This window comes from Oncorhynchus gorbuscha, linkage group LG06 (assembly GCF_021184085.1).
Source record: "Oncorhynchus gorbuscha isolate QuinsamMale2020 ecotype Even-year linkage group LG06, OgorEven_v1.0, whole genome shotgun sequence".
Classification (NCBI taxonomy): domain Eukaryota; kingdom Metazoa; phylum Chordata; class Actinopteri; order Salmoniformes; family Salmonidae; genus Oncorhynchus; species Oncorhynchus gorbuscha.
The window spans coordinates 50,372,416-50,396,621 of record NC_060178.1 but is presented as its reverse complement, the minus strand read 5'-3'; the positions used below and the strand labels follow the sequence as shown (position 1 = coordinate 50,396,621).

The following is a 24,206-nucleotide window of genomic DNA, read 5'->3' as shown; positions in this document are numbered from 1 at the left end:
GTTTGAAGCCTGAAATGTGGCAAAAGGTTGCAAAGTTCAAGGGGGACGAATACTTTCGCAAGGCACTGTACTTCACTGTATCCATATCAGTAAGGCCAGATTGTCCAAATTCTACCCAAACGTTGAAGGTACATTTGACCGATGTAAAAGCTCCTTGGCGGACTTGACTCGCATGTTGTGGTCCTGTCCCCATGTGGTAGGCTATTGGTCCACTATATTTAAAACCCTTTCATTTGGAGTTGCAGTACAGAAAGAGTTCTTTCTGGAGTATCAAACAACAAGCCTTCCCTGACCAGTAGACAGCTAGATGCCTTTGCCTCTCTGTTGACCCACAGAAGGAGGTTATTGATTGTAAAATCTGTAAATTAGCTTTACATTACCTTACATTACCTTACATTACCTTACATTACCTTGCATTACCTTACCTTACATTACCTTACCTTAGCTTAGCTTACCTTAGCTTAGCTTACATTACCTTAGCTTACATTACCTTAGCTTACATTACCTTAGCTTACATTACCTTAGCTTACCTTAGCTTAGCTTAGCTTAGCTTAGCTTCGCTTCGCTTCGCTTCGCTTTGGCTTAAGGATTTGATGCTGTTCCTAAAATTAGAAAAAAATTAAATATACCATTCGAGGGTCAACCAACTCATTTTACTCCACCTGGGACCCGACGATATCCTATTTTGACTCCAAACACTTCCTCCAGATTAGTACTCTTGGCCTCGCCCCCTCTCCTTGAGGTTATTATAAAATTATTGGCTGCTGATTTAAATGGGCAGAACACAAACGCATAATTACACTATTTTCTTTCCTTATCATTCAGTTAGGCCTCATTTAAATTAAATTGTGAAGTAAAGGTGCACAATTATCGCCCATTCACCTATTTGACATTCATTCAGTGAGGAGAGAGAGAGACTCATTAGTACCTGACTGGGTACCAACGTCCAACAGCACATTGTCTTGGCGGGTTAAGTTGGGAAAAGGTGTGGAAACAAATGGTTAAAAAGGCTCTACTTTTCTGTTTGTGATTTCAAAATGCTGACAAATGAGCAGTGTAAAATACAAACATTTAGGAAAAGTCAGGGAAGGTGTAGGACATTTAAAAAATAAAAAATTAATTGACCAAATGAATGGTCAGTAGCTGTTGGCCTGTGACTGTTCTTGTGTTAAGAGTGAACCCTACCTGCTCCACTAATCATGTCAGTGAGGTAGCTGTTCTCATTTAACTTGTATCAGAGGGAAACCCGGAGTATCTAGTATGCAGTAAAACATCAGTCAATTCCAGTAAAACAGGGTTGGAGTCAATGATGAGATTACTGGCCGATAATGTTCAGAGACCACTCAATATGACAAATCCAATGTTCTGACCTTTTCAAATTCTGTGTGTTTGTGTGTGTACTTGCACGTGCGTGTAGGAGCAGCGTCTGCTGATCATCCTCAGTAACTGTCAGTACCTGGAGAAACACACCTTCCTTAATCTGGCTGAACACTTTGAGCGACACGGATTCACCGAGACTGAGAAGATCACACGGGTGAGTAGAGACACACACACACACACACACACACACACACACACACACACACACAACCTTGGGAAGCTGCAACTTTAGCTTTCTGTGTGTCAGAAACAACAAACGGTTAACTGGCCCCTTAGATATTTTGGTGTTTAGTTTTTGCTGTTCTGTGAAGAAGAATGTTTGTCACCAAAGATATGATGAGAAAGAAGTTTGTTTCAGGGCAGAGCAATTACACTCACTTTCTCTTTAAACACTTAAATGTCAGATCTCTGAGTCAGTCTCGTTCTCTCTCTCACATATTGGTTGTACCTTCCCGTAAAGACAGCTGAGCGGCCTGTAGCAGTTGGTTCAAAGCCACTCAGGGCAGTTTGTTGGGTTTTTGAGCCCTTGTTTTTGCCCAGGGAACTATATTGTGACTATAAGACCATCAATGAAGTTACTGTAAAAGCACTTTGCGACAACTGCTGATGTTGGAAGGGATTTCTAAATCAAATAAATTGAAATCTGCTCCCAGGTTAGTGTTTATGTAGCTGTGTTAATTAGGTTTGTCTCTACCTCTGTTTCCAGGTGACTGTACATGCTGTGAAGGAGCTGGATGAGAGTTTGTTTGATGCCTACACCGAGAGGAAGTCTGATCCCATCGTAGGATCCCTGGAACCAGGCATCTATGCTGGACACTTCGACTGGAGAGACTGCGGAACACCCACAGGTATACACACACACACAGGTCTATGCTGTCTACTTCAATTGGAGGGACTGCACACCTTAATCGCAGGACATTATGCGCTATGGCCAGGATTCAAACAAACACAGATTAACGACCTCTGCACTGTTGATGGACTTTTAAAATTCAGAGATTGCCTTCGCAATGTTGAGTTTCTGAGCCAAGCCACAGGTGTGACAGAGAGAGGGGGGTTTACCCATAATAACCCCTGACCTATAGTGCCTTCGGGAAAATATTCAGACCCCTTGACTTTTTCCACATTTTGCTACATTACATCCTTATTCTAAAATTGATAAAATACATTTTTTTAAATCCTCAGCAAGCTACACAGAATACCCCATAACGACAAAGTGAAAACATTTTATTTTCTTTGCAAATGTATGAAAAAACAAAAACCTTATTTCCATAAGTATTCAGACCCTTTGTTATGAGACTTGAAATTGAGTTCAGGTGGATCCTGTTTCCATTGATCATCCTTGAGATGTTTCTCCATCTGTGGACTCCACAGGAGTCCACCTGTGGTAAAATCAATTGATTGGACATGATTTGGAAAGGCACACATCTGTCTATATAAGATCCCACAGTTGACAGTGCATGTCAGAGCAAAAACTAAGCCATGATTTCGAAGGAATTGTCCATAGAGCACGAGACAGGATTGTGTCGAGGTACAAATCTGGGGAAGGGTACCAAAACATTTCTGCAGCATTGAAGGTCCCCAACAACACAGTGGCCTCCATCATTCTTAAATGGAAGAAGTTTGGAACCACCAAGACTCTTCCTAGAGCTGGCCGCCTGGCCAAACTGAGCAATCGAGGGATAAGGGCCTTGGTCAGGGAGGTGACCAAGAACCTGATGGTCACTCTGACAGAGCTCTAGAGTTTCTCAGTTTAGAGTTTCTCAGTGGAGATGGGAGAACCTTCTGCAGCACTCCACCAATCAGGCCTTTATGGCCAGACGGAAGCCACTCTTCAGTAAAAGGCACATGACAGCCCGCTTGGAGTTTGCCAAAAGGAACCTGAAGTTTCTCAGACCATGATTCTCTGGTCTGATGAAACCAAGGTTGAACTCTTAGGCCTGAAAATGGCTGTGCAAAATGAGAGACCTGAAAATGGCTGTGCAGCAGCGCTCCTCATCCATCCGGACAGAGCTTGAAAGGATCTGCAGAAAAGAATGGGAGAAACTCCCCAAACACAGGTGTGCCAAGCTTGTACCATCATACCCAAGAAGACTCGGTGGTAATCGCTGCCAAAGGTGCTTCAGCAAAGTACTAAGGAAAGAGTCTGAATACGTATGTAAATGGAATATTATGGGGGAATTCTGTGTAGATTTGAGGGGGGGGCAATGATTTTATCAAGGGGTCTGAACTTTTCGAAGGCACTGTATGTAGTCTTTTGGCTTACCTCAAAATATACTAAATCTGACAGGGGAATTCAGGGGACTGTCTGAGCAGCCCGGTGTGTGTTTTGTGGTGTATGTCATATGTGGAGTACATACTGTAATGTCTCTGTGTGTCTGTTTGAAGTGTTACTGTAAACAGTGCTTGGATGCACTTAGCCAGGGGTTCAAATATGAGTATACTCTATGGGCTTGATGTCTGTATATTTTTCCTCTCTCTCTCGCTCTCTTTCATTTTCTCTCTATATTCTCTCTTAAGAAGTTGTTTTGTTTTTTTTGTGGGTGGGGAGCTCCTTGTGTGTGTCATCTGCACAGTGCAGGAAATGTCAAACATGAATTCTCAGTGAATCTTCGTTCTATACACACACACACACACACACAATCTAAATTGGTCCGATATAAGTAGTGACATGGACAATATATCATTATGGTCTGTGGTTTTGGGTGTGTGTGCAAAAGTCCATGCACATGCACACGGATGTGCAGTGAGACCAGGTGAAACTTGGTGGTTTTACGTACCTTACGGAACAGGAAGTTAATCAGTGTGTGTGTTTGACACACACACACACACACCTTGGAGCATTTTGGTTGTGTGTGTGTGTGTGTGTGTGTGTGTGTGTGTGTGTGTGTGTGTGTGTGTGTGTGTGTGTGTGTGTGTGTGTGTGTGTGTGTGTGTGTGTGTGTGTGTGTGTGTGTGTGTGTGTGTTCTGCTAATAGTGAAACAGGAACATTTGGACTTAACCACAACCATAAGGAATAGGATATGATACTTTCACTGGCTTAGCGTGTGTAGGCCTAGCCTATATGTGTGTGTGATTTAGTATGGGCATGCTGCAAACCATTACCCGCGGAAAAAGCAAGACAACTTTCACTGGTTTTGGTCTCTTTTTTTTCTCGTGGTATTACTCTCACAGCGCCCCTTGGAAGTATTAACGTAAAGTACCAGACACCAGCATACAAGTCTTCTATTGTCTTTTCAACATGGCTTGTTAGTGGTGGCTATATTTACACATCCACCATTCCCCAGAGTGAATGTGGGTCTATAAACCACTTTCTCATTAGAAAGACCAAGACCAGGCGCATTTTTCGGACAGATCTAACAAAATGTTCAATCTAAGTGCTGACGGTAGCGCAATAGGTTCAGGGCTTTGTCAGAACTATTTTAGCTATTTTCACATCCAGAATTATGGCCGCCGTTGCTGGCTGTGGCGCCAAAGGGCTGGGTTTTGATAAATAAACCAGTTGTGGGCGTGTCGAGACTTGGCCCCTCACTGGCCAATCAGAATGTGCTCCATAGCTTGTGTGTTTTATGTATTGCATGGTCATCAATTCCAATTGCAATGTTTGTCCGTTATAGTTTGTTAAATATCTTACAGAAACAACGTAACAACATGTAGACCTATCCCATCTTACAGAAACAACGTGTAGACCTATCCCATCTTACAGAAACAACATGTAGACCTATCCCATCTTACAGAAACAACATGTAGACCTATCCCATCTTACAGAAACAACATGTAGACCTATCCCATCTTACAGAAACAACATGTAGACCTATCCCGTCTTACAGAAACAACGAAACAACATGTAGACCTATCCCATCTTACAGAAACAACATGTAGACCTATCCCATCTTACAGAAACAACATGTAGACCTATCCCATCTTACAGAAACAACGTAACAACATGTAGACCTATCCCATCTTACAGAAACAACATAGACCTATCCCATCTTACAGAAACAACATGTAGACCTATCCCATCTTACAGAAACAACATGTAGACCTATCCCATCTTACAGAAACAACATGTAGACCTATCCCATCTTACAGAAACAACATGTAGACCTATCCCATCTTACAGAAACAACATGTAGACCTATCCCATCTTACAGAAACAACATGTAGACCTATCCCATCTTACAGAAACAACATGTAGACCTATCCCATCTTACAGAAACAACATGTAGACCTATCCCATCTTACAGAAACAACATGTAGACCTATCCCATCTTACAGAAACAACATGTAGACCTGTAGACCTATCCCATCTTACAGAAACAACATGTAGACCTATCCCATCTTACAGAAACAACATGTAGACCTAATCTTACAGAAACAACATGTAGACCTAACAGAAACAACATGTAGACCTATCCCATCTTACAGAAACAACATGTAGACCTATCCCATCTTACAGAAACAACATGTAGACCTATCCCATCTTACAGAAACAACATGTAGACCTATCCCATCTTACAGAAACAACATGTAGACCTATCCCATCTTACAGAAACAACATGTAGACCTATCCCATCTTACAGAAACAACATGTAGACCTATCCCATCTTACAGAAACAACATGTAGACCTATCCCATCTTACAGAAACAACATGTAGACCTATCCCATCTTACAGAAACAACATGTAGACCTATCCCATCTTACAGAAACAACATGTAGACCTATCCCATCTTACAGAAACAACATGTAGACCTATCCCATCTTAGAAACAACATGTAGACCTATCCCATCTTACAGAAACAACGTAACAACATGTAGACCTATCCCATCTTACAGAAACAACATGTAGACCTATCCCATCTTACAGAAACAACATGTAGACCTATCCCATCTTACAGAAACAACATGTAGACCTATCCCATCTTACAGAAACAACATGTAGACCTATCCCATCTTACAGAAACAACATGTAGACCTATCCCATCTTACAGAAACAACATGTAGACCTATCCCATCTTACAGAAACAACATGTAGACCTATCCCATCTTACAGAAACAACATGTAGACCTATCCCATCTTACAGAAACAACATGTAGACCTATCCCATCTTACAGAAACAACATGTAGACCTATCCCATCTTACAGAAACAACATGTAGACCTATCCCATCTTACAGAAACAACATGTAGACCTATCCCATCTTACAGAAACAACATGTAGACCTATCCCATCTTACAGAAACAACATGTAGACCTATCCCATCTTACAGAAACAACATGTAGACCTATCCCATCTTACAGAAACAACATGTAGACCTATCCCATCTTACAGAAACAACATGTAGACCTATCCCATCTTACAGAAACAACATGTAGACCTATCCCATCTTACAGAAACAACATGTAGACCTATCCCATCTTACAGAAACAACATGTAGACCTATCCCATCTTACAGAAACAACATGTAGACCTATCCCATCTTACAGAAACAACATGTAGACCTATCCCATCTTACAGAAACAACATGTAGACCTATCCCATCTTACAGAAACAACATGTAGACCTATCCCATCTTACAGAAACAACATGTAGACCTATCCCATCTTACAGAAACAACATGTAGACCTATCCCATCTTACAGAAACAACATGAAACAACATGTAGACCTATCCCATCTTACAGAAACAACATGTAGACCTATCCCATCTTACAGAAACAACATGAAACAACATAGACCTATCCCATCTTACAGAAACAACATGTAGACCTATCCCATCTTACAGAAACAACATGTAGACCTATCCCATCTTACAGAAACAACGTGTAGACCTATCCCATCTTACAGAAACAACAGACCTGTAGACCTATCCCATCTTACAGAAACAACGTGTAGACCTATCCCATCTTACAGAAACAACATGTAGACCTATCCCATCTTACAGAAACAACGTAACAACATGTAGACCTATCCCATCTTACAGAAACAACATGTAGACCTATCCCATCTTACAGAAACAACATGTAGACCTATCCCATCTTACAGAAACAACGTGTAGACCTATCCCATCTTACAGAAACAACGTGTAGACCTATCCCATCTTACAGAAACAACGTGTAGACCTATCCCATCTTACAGAAACAACATGTAGACCTATCCCATCTTACAGAAACAACATGTAGACCTATCCCATCTTACAGAAACAACATGTAGACCTATCCCATCTTACAGAAACAACGTAACAACATGTAGACCTATCCCATCTTACAGAAACAACGTAACAACATGTAGACCTATCCCATCTTACAGAAACAACATGTAGACCTATCCCATCTTACAGAAAACAACATGTAGACCTATCCCATCTTACAGAAACAACATGTAGACCTATCCCATCTTACAGAAACAACATGTAGACCTATCCCATCTTACAGAAACAACATGTAGACCTATCCCATCTTACAGAAACAACATGTAGACCTATCCCATCTTACAGAAACAACATGTAGACCTATCCCATCTTACAGAAACAACATGTAGACCTATCCCATCTTACAGAAACAACATGTAGACCTATCCCATCTTACAGAAACAACATGTAGACCTATCCCATCTTACAGAAACAACATGTAGACCTATCCCATCTTACAGAAACAACGTAACAACATGTAGACCTATCCCATCTTACAGAAACAACATGTAGACCTATCCCATCTTACAGAAACAACATGTAGACCTATCCCATCTTACAGAAACAACGTAGACCTATCCCACACAGAAACAACATGTAGAAACAACATGTAGACCTATCCCATCTTACAGAAACAACATGTAGACCTATCCCATCTTACAGAAACAACATGTAGACCTATCCCATCTTACAGAAACAACATGTAGACCTATCCCATCTTACAGAAACAACGTAACAACATGTAGACCTATCCCATCTTACAGAAACAACATGTAGACCTATCCCATCTTACAGAAACAACATGTAGACCCCATCTTACAGAAACCCATCTTACAGAAAACGACCTAACAACATGTAGACCTATCCCATCTTACACATCTGAAACAACATGTAGACCTATCCCATCTTACAGAAACAACGTAACAACATGTAGACCTATCCCATCTTACAGAAAAACAACATGTAGACCTATCCCATCTTACAGAAACAACGTAACAACATGTAGACCTATCCCATCTTACAGAAACAACATGTAGACCTATCCCATCTTACAGAAACAACATGTAGACCTATCCCATCTTACAGAAACAACATGTAGACCTATCCCATCTTACAGAAACAACATGTAGACCTATCCCATCTTACAGAAACAACAACATGTAGACCTATCCCATCTTACAGAAACAACATGTAGACCTATCCCATCTTACAGAAACAACATGTAGACCTATCCCATCTTACAGAAACAACATGTAGACAGAAAAACAACATGTAGACCTATCCCATCTTACAGAAACAACATGTAGACCTATCCCATCTTACAGAAACAACATGTAGACCTATCCCATCTTACAGAAACAACATGTAGACCTATCCCATCTTACAGAAACAACATGTAGACCTATCCCATCTTACAGAAACAACATGTAGACCTATCCCATCTTACAGAAACAACATGTAGACCTATCCCATCTTACAGAAACAACATGTAGACCTATCCCATCTTACAGAAACAACATGTAGACCTATCCCATCTTACAGAAACAACATGTAGACCTATCCCATCTTACAGAAACAACATGTAGACCTATCCCATCTTACAGAAACAACATGTAGACCTATCCCATCTTACAGAAACAACATGTAGACCTATCCCATCTTACAGAAACAACATGTAGACCTATCCCATCTTACAGAAACAACATGTAGACCTATCCCATCTTACAGAAACAACATGTAGACCTATCCCATCTTACAGAAACAACATGTAGACCTATCCCATCTTACAGAAACAACATGTAGACCTATCCCATCTTACAGAAACAACGTAACAACATGTAGACCTATCCCATCTTACAGAAACAACATGTAGACCTATCCCATCTTACAGAAACAACATGTAGACCTATCCCATCTTACAGAAACAACATGTACAATCTTATGTAGACCTATCCCATCTTACAGAAACAACATGTAGACCTATCCCATCTTACAGAAACAACATGTAGACCTATCCCATCTTACAGAAACAAACATGTAGACCTATCCCATCTTACAGAAACAACATGTAGACCTATCCCATCTTACAGAAACAACATGTAGACCTATCCCATCTTACAGAAACAACATGTAGACCTATCCCATCTTACAGAAACAACATGTAGACCTATCCCATCTTACAGAAACAACATGTAGACCTATCCCATCTTACAGAAACAACATGTAGACCTATCCCATCTTACAGAAACAACATGTAGACCTATCCCATCTTACAGAAACAACATGTAGACCTATCCCATCTTACAGAAACAACATGTAGACCTATCCCATCTTACAGAAACAACATGTAGACCTATCCCATCTTACAGAAACAACATGTAGACCTATCCCATCTTACAGAAACAACATGTAGACCTATCCCATCTTACAGAAACAACATGACCTATCCCATCTTACAGAAACAACTGTAGACCTATCCATCTTACAGAAACAACATGTAGACCTATCCCATCTTACAGAAACAACAACATGTATGTAGACCTATCCCATCTTACAGAAACAACATGTAGACCTATCCCATCTTACAGAAACAACATGTAGACCTATCCCATCTTACAGAAACAACATGTAGACCTATCCCATCTTACAGAAACAACATGTAGACCTATCCCATCTTACAGAAACAACGTAGACCTATCCCATCTTACAGAAACAACATGTAGACCTATCCCATCTTACAGAAACAACATGTAGACCTATCCCATCTTACAGAAACAACATGTAGACCTATCCCATCTTACAGAAACAACGTGTAGACCTATCCCATCTTACAGAAACAACGTGTAGACCTATCCCATCTTACAGAAACAACGTAACCTATCCCATCTTACAGAAACAACGTGTAGACCTAATCAACATGTAGACCTATCCCATCTTACAGAAACAACGTGTAGACCTATCCCATCTTACAGAAACAACATGTAGACCTATCCCATCTTACAGAAACAACATGTAGACCTATCCCATCTTACAGAAACAACCCATCTTACAGAAACAACATGTAGACCTATCCCATCTTACAGAAACAACGTAACAACATGTAGACCTATCCCATCTTACAGAAACAACGTAGACAACTTATGTAGACCTATCCCATCTTACAGAAACAACATGTAATCCCATCTTACAGAAACAACATGTAGACCTATCCCATCTTACAGAAACAACATGTAGACCTATCCCATCTTACAGAAACAACATGTAGACCTATCCCATCTTACAGAAACAACATGTAGACCTATCCCATCTTACAGAAACAACATGTAGACCTATCCCATCTTACAGAAACAACATGTAGACCTATCCCATCTTACAGAAACAACATGTAGACCTATCCCATCTTACAGAAACAACATGTAGACCTATCCCATCTTACAGAAACAACATGTAGACCTATCCCATCTTACAGAAACAACATGTAGACCTATCCCATCTTACAGAAACAACATGTAGACCTATCCCATCTTACAGAAACAACATGTAGACCTATCCCATCTTACAGAAACAACATGTAGACCTATCCCATCTTACAGAAACAACATGTAGACCTATCCCATCTTACAGAAACAACGTGTAGACCTATCCCATCTTACAGAAACAACATGTAGACCTATCCCATCTTACAGAAACAACATGTAGACCTATCCCATCTTACAGAAACAACGTGTAGACCTATCCCATCTTACAGAAACAACGTGTAGACCTATCCCATCTTACAGAAACAACGTAACAACATGTAGACCTATCCCATCTTACAGAAACAACGTAACAACATGTAGACCTATCCCATCTTACAGAAACAACATGTAGACCTATCCCATCTTACAGAAACAACATGTAGACCTATCCCATCTTACAGAAACAACATGTAGACCTATCCCATCTTACAGAAACAACGTAACAACATGTAGACCTATCCCATCTTACAGAAACAACGTAACAACATGTAGACCTATCCCATCTTACAGAAACAACGTAACAACATGTAGACCTATCCCATCTTACAGAAACAACATGTAGACCTATCCCCCATCTTACAGAAACAACGTAACCTATCCCACATGTAGACCTATCCCATCTTACAGAAACAACATGTAGACCTATCCCATCTTACAGAAACAACATGTAGACCTATCCCATCTTACAGAAACAACATGTAGACCTATCCCATCTTACAGAAACAACATGTAGACCTATCCCATCTTACAGAAACAACATGTAGACCTATCCCATCTTACAGAAACAACATGTAGACCTATCCCATCTTACAGAAACAACGTGTAGACCTATCCCATCTTACAGAAACAACATGTAGACCTATCCCATCTTACAGAAACAACATGTAGACCTATCCCATCTTACAGAAACAACGTAACAACATGTAGACCTATCCCATCTTACAGAAACAACATGTAGACCTATCCCATCTTACAGAAACAACGTGTAGACCTATCCCATCTTACAGAAACAACATGTCCTATCCCATCTTACAGAAACAACGTAACAACGTGTAGACCTATCCCATCTTACAGAAACAACATGTAGACCTATCCCATCTTACAGAAACAACATGTAGACCTATCCCATCTTACAGAAACAACATGTAGACCTATCCCATCTTACAGAAACAACGTGTAGACCTATCCCATCTTACAGAAACAACGTGTAGACCTATCCCATCTTACAGAAACAACAACATGTAGACCTATCCCATCTTACAGAAACAACATGTAGACCTATCCCATCTTACAGAAACAACATGTAGACCTATCCCATCTTACAGAAACAACATGTAGACCTATCCCATCTTACAGAAACAACATGTAGACCTATCCCATCTTACAGAAACAACGTAACAACATGTAGACCTATCCCATCTTACAGAAACAACGTATGTAGACCTATCCCATCTTACAGAAACAACATGTAGACCTATCCCATCTTACAGAAACAACGTGTAGACCTATCCCATCTTACAGAAACAACGTGTAGACCTATCCCATCTTACAGAAACAACATGTAGACCTATCCCATCTTACAGAAACAACATGTAGACCTATCCCATCTTACAGAAACAACATGTAGACCTATCCCATCTTACAGAAACAACGTAACAACATGTAGACCTATCCCATCTTACAGAAACAACGTAACAACATGTAGACCTATCCCATCTTACAGAAACAACATGTAGACCTATCCCATCTTACAGAAACAACGTAACAACATGTAGACCTATCCCATCTTACAGAAACAACGTGTAGACCTATCCCATCTTACAGAAACAACATGTAGACCTATCCCATCTTACAGAAACAACGTGTAGACCTATCCCATCTTACAGAAACAACGTAACAACATGTAGACCTATCCCATCTTACAGAAACAACGTAACAACATGTAGACCTATCCCATCTTACAGAAACAACGTATCCCATCTTACAACATGTAGACCTATCCCATCTTACAGAAACAACATGTAGACCTATCCCATCTTACAGAAACAACGTAACAACATGTAGACCTATCCCATCTTACAGAAACAACATGTAGACCTATCCCATCTTACAGAAACAACAACATGTAGACCTATCCCATCTTACAGAAACAACGAAACAACATGTAGACCTATCCCATCTTACAGAAACAACGTAACCTAACTTACAGAAACAACGTGTGTAGACCTATCCCATCTTACAGAAACAACATGTAGACCTATCCCATCTTACAGAAACAACATGTAGACCTATCCCATCTTACAGAAACAACATGTAGACCTATCCCATCTTACAGAAACAACATGTAGACCTATCCCATCTTACAGAAACAACATGTAGACCTATCCCATCTTACAGAAACAACATGTAGACCTATCCCATCTTACAGAAACAACATGTAGACCTATCCCATCTTACAGAAACAACATGTAGACCTATCCCATCTTACAGAAACAACATGTAGACCTATCCCATCTTACAGAAACAACATGTAGACCTATCCCATCTTACAGAAACAACGTGTAGACCTATCCCATCTTACAGAAACAACATGTAGACCTATCCCATCTTACAGAAACAACATGTAGACCTATCCCATCTTACAGAAACAACATGTAGACCTATCCCATCTTACAGAAACAACGTAACAACATGTAGACCTATCCCATCTTACAGAAACAACATGTAGACCTATCCCATCTTACAGAAACAACATGTAGACCTATCCCATCTTACAGAAACAACATGTAGACCTATCCCATCTTACAGAAACAACATGTAGACCTATCCCATCTTACAGAAACAACATGTAGACCTATCCCATCTTACAGAAACAACATGTAGACCTATCCCATCTTACAGAAACAACATGTAGACCTATCCCATCTTACAGAAACAACATGTAGACCTATCCCATCTTACAGAAACAACATGTAGACCTATCCCATCTTACAGAAACAACATGTAGACCTATCCCATCTTACAGAAACAACATGTAGACCTATCCCATCTTACAGAAACAACGTGTAGACCTATCCCATCTTACAGAAACAACGTAACAACATGTAGACCTATCCCATCTTACAGAAACAACGTAACAACATGTAGACCTATCCCATCTTACAGAAACAACATGTAGACCTATCCCATCTTACAGAAACAACATGTAGACCTATCCCATCTTACAGAAACAACATGTAGACCTATCCCATCTTACAGAAACAACATGTAGACCTATCCCATCTTACAGAAACAACATGTAGACCTATCCCATCTTACAGAAACAACATGTAGACCTATCCCATCTTACAGAAACAACGTAACAACATGTAGACCTATCCCATCTTACAGAAACAACATGTAGACCTATCCCATCTTACAGAAACAACGTAACAACATGTAGACCTATCCCATCTTACAGAAACAACGTAACAACATGTAGACCTATCCCATCTTACAGAAACAACGTAACAACATGTAGACCTATCCCATCTTACAGAAACAACGTAACAACATGTAGACCTATCCCATCTTACAGAAACAACATGTAGACCTATCCCATCTTACAGAAACAACATGTAGACCTATCCCATCTTACAGAAACAACATGTAGACCTATCCCATCTTACAGAAACAACATGTAGACCTATCCCATCTTACAGAAACAACATGTAGACCTATCCCATCTTACAGAAACAACATGTAGACCTATCCCATCTTACAGAAACAACATGTAGACCTATCCCATCTTACAGAAACAACATGTAGACCTATCCCATCTTACAGAAACAACATGTAGACCTATCCCATCTTACAGAAACAACATGTAGACCTATCCCATCTTACAGAAACAACATGTAGACCTATCCCATCTTACAGAAACAACGTGTAGACCTATCCCATCTTACAGAAACAACATGTAGACCTATCCCATCTTACAGAAACAACATGTAGACCTATCCCATCTTACAGAAACAACATGTAGACCTATCCCATCTTACAGAAACAACGTAACAACATGTAGACCTATCCCATCTTACAGAAACAACGTAACAACATGTAGACCTATCCCATCTTACAGAAACAACATGTAGACCTATCCCATCTTACAGAAACAACACCTACCCATCTTATGTAGACCTATCCCATCTTACAGAAACAACATGTAGACCTATCCCATCTTACAGAAACAACATGTAGACCTATCCCATCTTACAGAAACAACATGTAGACCTATCCCATCTTACAGAAACAACATGTAGACCTATCCCATCTTACAGAAACAACGTAACAACATGTAGACCTATCCCATCTTACAGAAACAACAACAACATGTAGACCTATCCCATCTTACAGAAACAACATGTAGACCTATCCCATCTTACAGAAACAACAACAACATGTAGACCTATCCCATCTTACAGAAACAACATGTAGACCTATCCCATCTTACAGAAACAACATGTAACAACAAACAACATGTAGACCTATCCCATCTTACAGAAACAACGTGTAGACCTATCCCATCTTACAGAAACAACATGTAGACCTATCCCATCTTACAGAAACAACATGTAGACCTATCCCATCTTACAGAAACAACGTAACAACATGTAGACCTATCCCATCTTACAGAAACAACTTACAACGTAACAACATGTAGACCTATCCCATCTTACAGAAACAACGTAACAACATGTAGACCTATCCCATCTTACAGAAACAACATGTAGACCTATCCCATCTTACAGAAACAACATGTAGACCTATCCCATCTTACAGAAACAACATGTAGACCTATCCCATCTTACAGAAACAACGTAGACCTATCCCATCTTACAGAAACAACATGTAGACCTATCCCATCTTACAGAAACAACAAGACCTAATCTTACAGAAACAACATGTAGACCTATCCCATCTTACAGAAACAACATGTAGACCTATCCCATCTTACAGAAACAACGTGTAACAACCCATGTAGACCTATCCCATCTTACAGAAACAACGTAACAACATGTAGACCTATCCCATCTTACAGAAACAACATGTAGACCTATCCCATCTTACAGAAACAACATGTAGACCTATCCCATCTTACAGAAACAACATGTAGACCTATCCCATCTTACAGAAACAACATGTAGACCTATCCCATCTTACAGAAACAACGTAACAACATGTAGACCTATCCCATCTTACAGAAACAACATGTAGACCTATCCCATCTTACAGAAACAACGTGTAGACCTATCCCATCTTACAGAAACAACGTAATCAAGAAACAACATGTAGACCTATCCCATCTTACAGAAACAACATGTAGACCTATCCCATCTTACAGAAACAACATGTAGACCTATCCCATCTTACAGAAACAACATGTAGACCTATCCCATCTTACAGAAACAACATGTAGACCTATCCCATCTTACAGAAACAACATGTAGACCTATCCCATCTTACAGAAACAACATGTAGACCTATCCCATCTTAAACAGAAACAACATGTAGACCTATCCCATCTTACAGAAACAACGTAACAACATGTAGACCTATCCCATCTTACAGAAACAACATGTAGACCTATCCCATCTTACAGAAACAACATGTAGACCTATCCCATCTTACAGAAACAACATGTAGACCTATCCCATCTTACAGAAACAACAACAACAGACCTATCCCATCTTAGAAACCTATCCCCATCTTACAGAAACAACATGTAGACCTATCCCATCTTACAGAAACAACATGTAGACCTATCCCATCTTACAGAAACAACATGTAGACCTATCCCATCTTACAGAAACAACATGTACAACTTACAGAAACAACATGTAGACCTATCCCATCTTACAGAAACAACATGTAGACCTATCCCATCTTACAGAAACAACATGTAGACCTATCCCATCTTACAGAAACAACATGTAGACCTATCCCATCTTACAGAAACAACGTAACAACATGTAGACCTATCCCATCTTACAGAAACAACGTAACAACATGTAGACCTATCCCATCTTACAGAAACAACGTGTAGACCTATCCCATCTTACAGAAACAACATGTAGACCTATCCCATCTTACAGAAACAACGTAACAACATGTAGACCTATCCCATCTTACAGAAACAGACCTATCCCATCTTACAGAAACAACATGTAGACCTATCCCATCTTACAGAAACAACATGTAGACCTATCCCATCTTACAGAAACAACATGTAGACCTATCCCATCTTACAGAAACAACATGTAGACCTATCCCATCTTACAGAAAACAACAACATGTAGACCTATCCCATCTTACAGAAACAACATGTAGACCTATCCCATCTTACAGAAACAACATGTAGACCTATCCCATCTTACAGAAACAACATGTAGACCTATCCCATCTTACAGAAACAACGTAGACCTATCCCATCTTACAGAAACAACGTAACAACATGTAGACCTATCCCATCTTACAGAAACAACATGTAGACCTATCCCATCTTACAGAAACAACATGTAGACCTATCCCATCTTACAGAAACAACATGTAGACCTATCCCATCTTACAGAAACAACATGTAGACCTATCCCATCTTACAGAAACAACGTAGACCTAATCAAGAAACAACATGTAGACCTATCCCATCTTACAGAAACAACATGTAGACCTATCCCATCTTACAGAAACAACATGTAGACCTATCCCATCTTACAGAAACAACATGTAGACCTATCCCATCTTACAGAAACAACATGTAGACCTATCCCATCTTAGAAACCTGTAGACCCCCCATCTTACAGAAACAACATGTAGACCTATCCCATCTTACAGAAACAACATGTAGACCTATCCCATCTTACAGAAACAACGTGTAGACCTATCCCATCTTACAGAAACAACGTAACAACATGTAGACCTATCCCATCTTACAGAAACAACGTAACAACATGTAGACCTATCCCATCTTACAGAAACAACGTAACAACATGTAGACCTATCCCATCTTACAGAAACAACATGTAACCTATCCCATCAAGAAACAACATGTAGACCTATCCCATCTTACAGAAACAACATGTAGACCTATCCCATCTTACAGAAACAACGTAACAACATGTAGACCTATCCCATCTTACAGAAACAACATGTAGACCTATCCCATCTTACAGAAACAACATGTAGACCTATCCCATCTTACAGAAACAACGTAACAACATGTAGACCTATCCCATCTTACAGAAACAACGTAACAACATGTAGACCTATCCCATCTTACAGAAACAACATGTAGACCTATCCCATCTTACAGAAACAACGTAACAACATGTAGACCTATCCCATCTTACAGAAACAACATGTAGACCTATCCCATCTTACAGAAACAACATGTAGACCTATCCCATCTTACAGAAACAACGTCTTATGTAGACCTATCCCATCTTACAGAAACAACATGTAGACCTATCCCATCTTACAGAAACAACATGTAGACCTATCCCATCTTACAGAAACAACATGTAGACCTATCCCATCTTACAGAAACAACATGTAGACCTATCCCATCTTACAGAAACAACATGTAGACCTATCCCATCTTACAGAAACAACATGTAGACCTATCCCATCTTACAGAAACAACATGTAGACCTATCCCATCTTACAGAAACAACGTGTAGACCTATCCCACTTACAGAAACAACATGTAGACCTATCCCATCTTACAGAAACAACGTAACAACCCATGTAGACCTATCCCATCTTACAGAAACAACATGTAGACCTATCCCATCTTACAGAAACAACATGTAGACCTATCCCATCTTACAGAAACAACATGTAGACCTATCCCATCTTACAGAAACAACATGTAGACCTATCCCATCTTACAGAAACAACATGTAGACCTATCCCATCTTACAGAAACAACATGTAGACCTATCCCATCTTACAGAAACAACCTATCCCATCTTACAGAAACAACATGTAGACCTATCCCATCTTACAGAAACAACAACATGTAGACCTATCCCATCTTACAGAAACAACATGTAGACCTATCCCATCTTACAGAAACAACATGTAGACCTATCCCATCTTACAGAAACAACGTAACAACATGTAGACCTATCCCATCTTACAGAAACAACGTAACAACATGTAGACCTATCCCATCTTACAGAAACAACGTAACAACATGTAGACCTATCCCATCTTACAGAAACAACGTGTAGACCTATCCCATCTTACAGAAACAACATGTAGACCTATCCCATCTTACAGAAACAACGTAACAACATGTAGACCTATCCCATCTTACAGAAACAACATGTAGACCTATCCCATCTTACAGAAACAACATGTAGACCTATCCCATCTTACAGAAACAACGTAACAACATGTAGACCTATCCCATCTTACAGAAACAACGTAACAACAACACCTATCCCATCTTACAGAAACAACATGTAGACCTATCCCATCTTACAGAAACAACGTAACATGTAGACCTATCCCATCTTACAGAAACAACATGTAGACCTATCCCATCTTACAGAAACAACGTGTGTAGACCTATCCCATCTTACAGAAACAACATGTAGACCTATCCCATCTTACAGAAACATGTAGACCTATCCCATCTTACAGAAACAACATGTAGACCTATCCCATCTTACAGAAACAACATGTAGACCTATCCCATCTTACAGAAACAACATGTAGACCTATCCCATCTTACAGAAACAACATGTAGACCTATCCCATCTTACAGAAACAACATGTAGACCTATCCCATCTTACAGAAACAACGTAACAACATGTAGACCTATCCCATCTTACAGAAACAACATGTAGACCTATCCCATCTTACAGAAACAACATGTAGACCTATCCCATCTTACAGAAACAACGTAACAACATGTAGACCTATCCCATCTTACAGAAACAACATGTAGACCTATCCCATCTTACAGAAACAACATGTAGACCTATCCCATCTTACAGAAACAACGTAACAACATGTAGACCTATCCCATCTTACAGAAACAACGTAACAACATGTAGACCTATCCCATCTTACAGAAACAACATGTAGACCTATCCCATCTTACAGAAACAACGTAACAACATGTAGACCTATCCCATCTTACAGAAACAACATGTAGACCTATCCCATCTTACAGAAACAACATGTAGACCTATCCCATCTTACAGAAACAACATGTAGACCTATCCCATCTTACAGAAACAACAACAACATGTAGACCTATCCCATCTTACAGAAACAACGTAACAACATGTAGACCTATCCCATCTTACAGAAACAACGTGTAGACCTATCCCATCTTACAGAAACAACGTGTAGACCTATCCCATCTTACAGAAACAACGTGTAGACCTATCCCATCTTACAGAAACAACGTGTAGACCTATCCCATCTTACAGAAACAACATGTAGACCTATCCCATCTTACAGAAACAACATGTAGACCTATCCCATCTTACAGAAACAACATGTAGACCTATCCCATCTTACAGAAACAACATGTAGACCTATCCCATCTTACAGAAACAACATGTAGACCTATCCCATCTTACAGAAACAACATGTAGACCTATCCCATCTTACAGAAACAACATGTATCCCATCTTACAGAAACCTATCCCCATCTTACAGAAACAACATGTAGACCTATCCCATCTTACAGAAACAACATGTAGACCTATCCCATCTTACAGAAACAACGTAACAACATGTAGACCTATCCCATCTTACAGAAACAACATGTAGACCTATCCCATCTTACAGAAACAACATGTAGACCTATCCCATCTTACAGAAACAACATGTAGACCTATCCCATCTTACAGAAACAACATGTAGACCTATCCCATCTTACAGAAACAACGTAACAAGACCTATCCCATCTAGACAACTACCTCCCATCTTACAGAAACAACATGTAGACCTATCCCATCTTACAGAAACAACATGTAGACCTATCCCATCTTACAGAAACAACATGTAGACCTATCCCATCTTACAGAAACAACATGTAGACCTATCCCATCTTACAGAAACAACATGTAGACCTATCCCATCTTACAGAAACAACATGTAGACCTATCCCATCTTACAGAAACAACATGTAGACCTATCCCATCTTACAGAAACAACGTAACAACATGTAGACCTATCCCATCTTACAGAAACAACATGTAGACCTATCCCATCTTACAGAAACAACATGTAGACCTATCCCATCTTACAGAAACAACATGTAGACCTATCCCATCTTACAGAAACAACATGTAGACCTATCCCATCTTACAGAAACAACATGTAGACCTATCCCATCTTACAGAAACAACGAAAACAACATGTAGACCTATCCCATCTTACAGAAACAACGTAACAACATGTAGACCTATCCCATCTTACAGAAACAACGTAACAACATGTAGACCTATCCCATCTTACAGAAACAACATGTAGACCTATCCCATCTTACAGAAACAACATGTAGACCTATCCCATCTTACAGAAACAACATGTAGACCTATCCCATCTTACAGAAACAACATGTAGACCTATCCCATCTTACAGAAACAACATGTAGACCTATCCCATCTTACAGAAACAACATGTAGACCTATCCCATCTTACAGAAACAACATGTAGACCTATCCCATCTTACAGAAACAACATGTAGACCTATCCCATCTTACAGAAACAACGTAACATGTAGACCTATCCCATCTTACAGAAACAACGTAACAACATGTAGACCTATCCCATCTTACAGAAACAACATGTAGACCTATCCCATCTTACAGAAACAACATGTAGACCTATCCCATCTTACAGAAACAACATGTAGACCTATCCCATCTTACAGAAACAACATGTAGACCTATCCCATCTTACAGAAACAACATGTAGACCTATCCCATCTTACAGAAACAACATGTAGACCTATCCCATCTTACAGAAACAACGTAACAACATGTAGACCTATCCCATCTTACAGAAACAACGTAACAACATGTAGACCTATCCCATCTTACAGAAACAACGTAACAACCTATGTAGACCTATCCCATCTTACAGAAACAACGTGTAAACAACAGAAACAACATGTAGACCTATCCCATCTTACAGAAACAACGTAACAACATGTAGACCTATCCCATCTTACAGAAACAACGTGTAGACCTATCCCATGTAGACCTATCCCATCTTACAGAAACAACAACGTAACAACATGTAGACCTATCCCATCTTACAGAAACAACATGTAGACCTATCCCATCTTACAGAAACAACATGTAGACCTATCCCATCTTACAGAAACAACGTAACCTATCCCATCTTACAGAAACAATCCCTATCTTACAGAAACAACATGTAGACCTATCCCATCTTACAGAAACAACATGTAGACCTATCCCATCTTACAGAAACAACCTATCCCATCTTACAGAAACAACGTGTAGACCTATCCCATCTTACAGAAACAACGTAACAACATGTAGACCTATCCCATCTTACAGAAACAACAACATGTAGACCTAACAACATGTAGACCTATCCCATCTTACAGAAACAACGTAACAACATGTAGACCTATCCCATCTTACAGAAACAACATGTAGACCTATCCCATCTTACAGAAACAACATGTAGACATCCCATCTTACAGAAACAACATGTAGACCTATCCCATCTTACAGAAACAACATGTAGACCTATCCCATCTTACAGAAACAACATGTAGACCTATCCCATCTTACAGAAACAACATGTAGACCTATCCCATCTTACAGAAACAACATGTAGACCTATCCCATCTTACAGAAACAACATGTAGACCTATCCCATCTTACAGAAACAACAACATCTTAGACCTATCCCATCTTACAGAAACAACATGTAGACCTATCCCATCTTACAGAAACAACATGTAGACCTATCCCATCTTACAGAAACAACATGTAGACCTATCCCATCTTACAGAAACAACATGTAGACCTATCCCATCTTACAGAAACAACATGTAGACCTATCCCATCTTACAGAAACAACATGTAGACCTATCCCATCTTACAGAAACAACGTGTAGACCTATCCCATCTTACAGAAACAACGTGTAGACCTATCCCATCTTACAGAAACAACGTAACAACATGTAGACCTATCCCATCTTACAGAAACAACGTAACAACGTGTAGACCTATCCCATCTTACAGAAACAACATGTAGACCTATCCCATCTTACAGAAACAACATGTAGACCTATCCCATCTTACAGAAACAACATGTAGACCTATCCCATCTTACAGAACGTAACAACATGTAGACCTATCCCATCTTACAGAAACAACGTAACAATCTTACAGAAACAACATGTAGACCTATCCCATCTTACAGAAACAACGTAGACCTATCCCATCTTACAGAAACAACGTAGACCTATCCCATCTTACAGAAACAACGTAACAACATGTAGACCTATCCCATCTTACAGAAACAACGTAACCTATCCCATCTTATGTAGACCTATCCCATCTTACAGAAACAACGTAACAACATGTAGACCTATCCCATCTTACAGAAACAACGTAACAACATGTAGACCTATCCCATCTTACAGAAACAACATGTAGACCTATCCCATCTTACAGAAACAACGTGTAGACCTATCCCATCTTACAGAAACAACGTAACAACATGTAGACCTATCCCATCTTACAGAAACAACATGTAGACCTATCCCATCTTACAGAAACAACGTAACAACATGTAGACCTATCCCATCTTACAGAAACAACATGTAGACCTATCCCATCTTACAGAAACAACATGTAGACCTATCCCATCTTACAGAAACAACGTAACAACATGTAGACCTATCCCATCTTACAAAAACAACATGTAGACCTATCCCATCTTACAGAAACAACGTGTAGACCTATCCCATCTTACAGAAACAACAACAACATGTAGACCTATCCCATCTTACAGAAACAACATGTAGACCTATCCCATCTTACAGAAACAACATGTAGACCTATCCCA

General features: G+C 39.7%; 1 protein-coding gene across 6 annotated transcripts in view; it reads left to right on the top strand.

The window, feature by feature from the left end:
- Positions 1 to 24,206, top strand: part of LOC124038062 (exocyst complex component 2-like) — a 153,074-nt gene that overhangs the window by 87,500 nt on the left and 41,368 nt on the right. For all 6 annotated transcript variants that reach the window (XM_046353468.1, XM_046353467.1, XM_046353471.1 and 3 more), the window contains 2 exons: positions 1,418 to 1,534; positions 2,087 to 2,228. In XM_046353468.1, the coding sequence (XP_046209424.1) occupies positions 1,418 to 1,534; positions 2,087 to 2,228 (259 nt within the window). The remainder of the gene's footprint in view (positions 1 to 1,417; positions 1,535 to 2,086; positions 2,229 to 24,206) is intronic.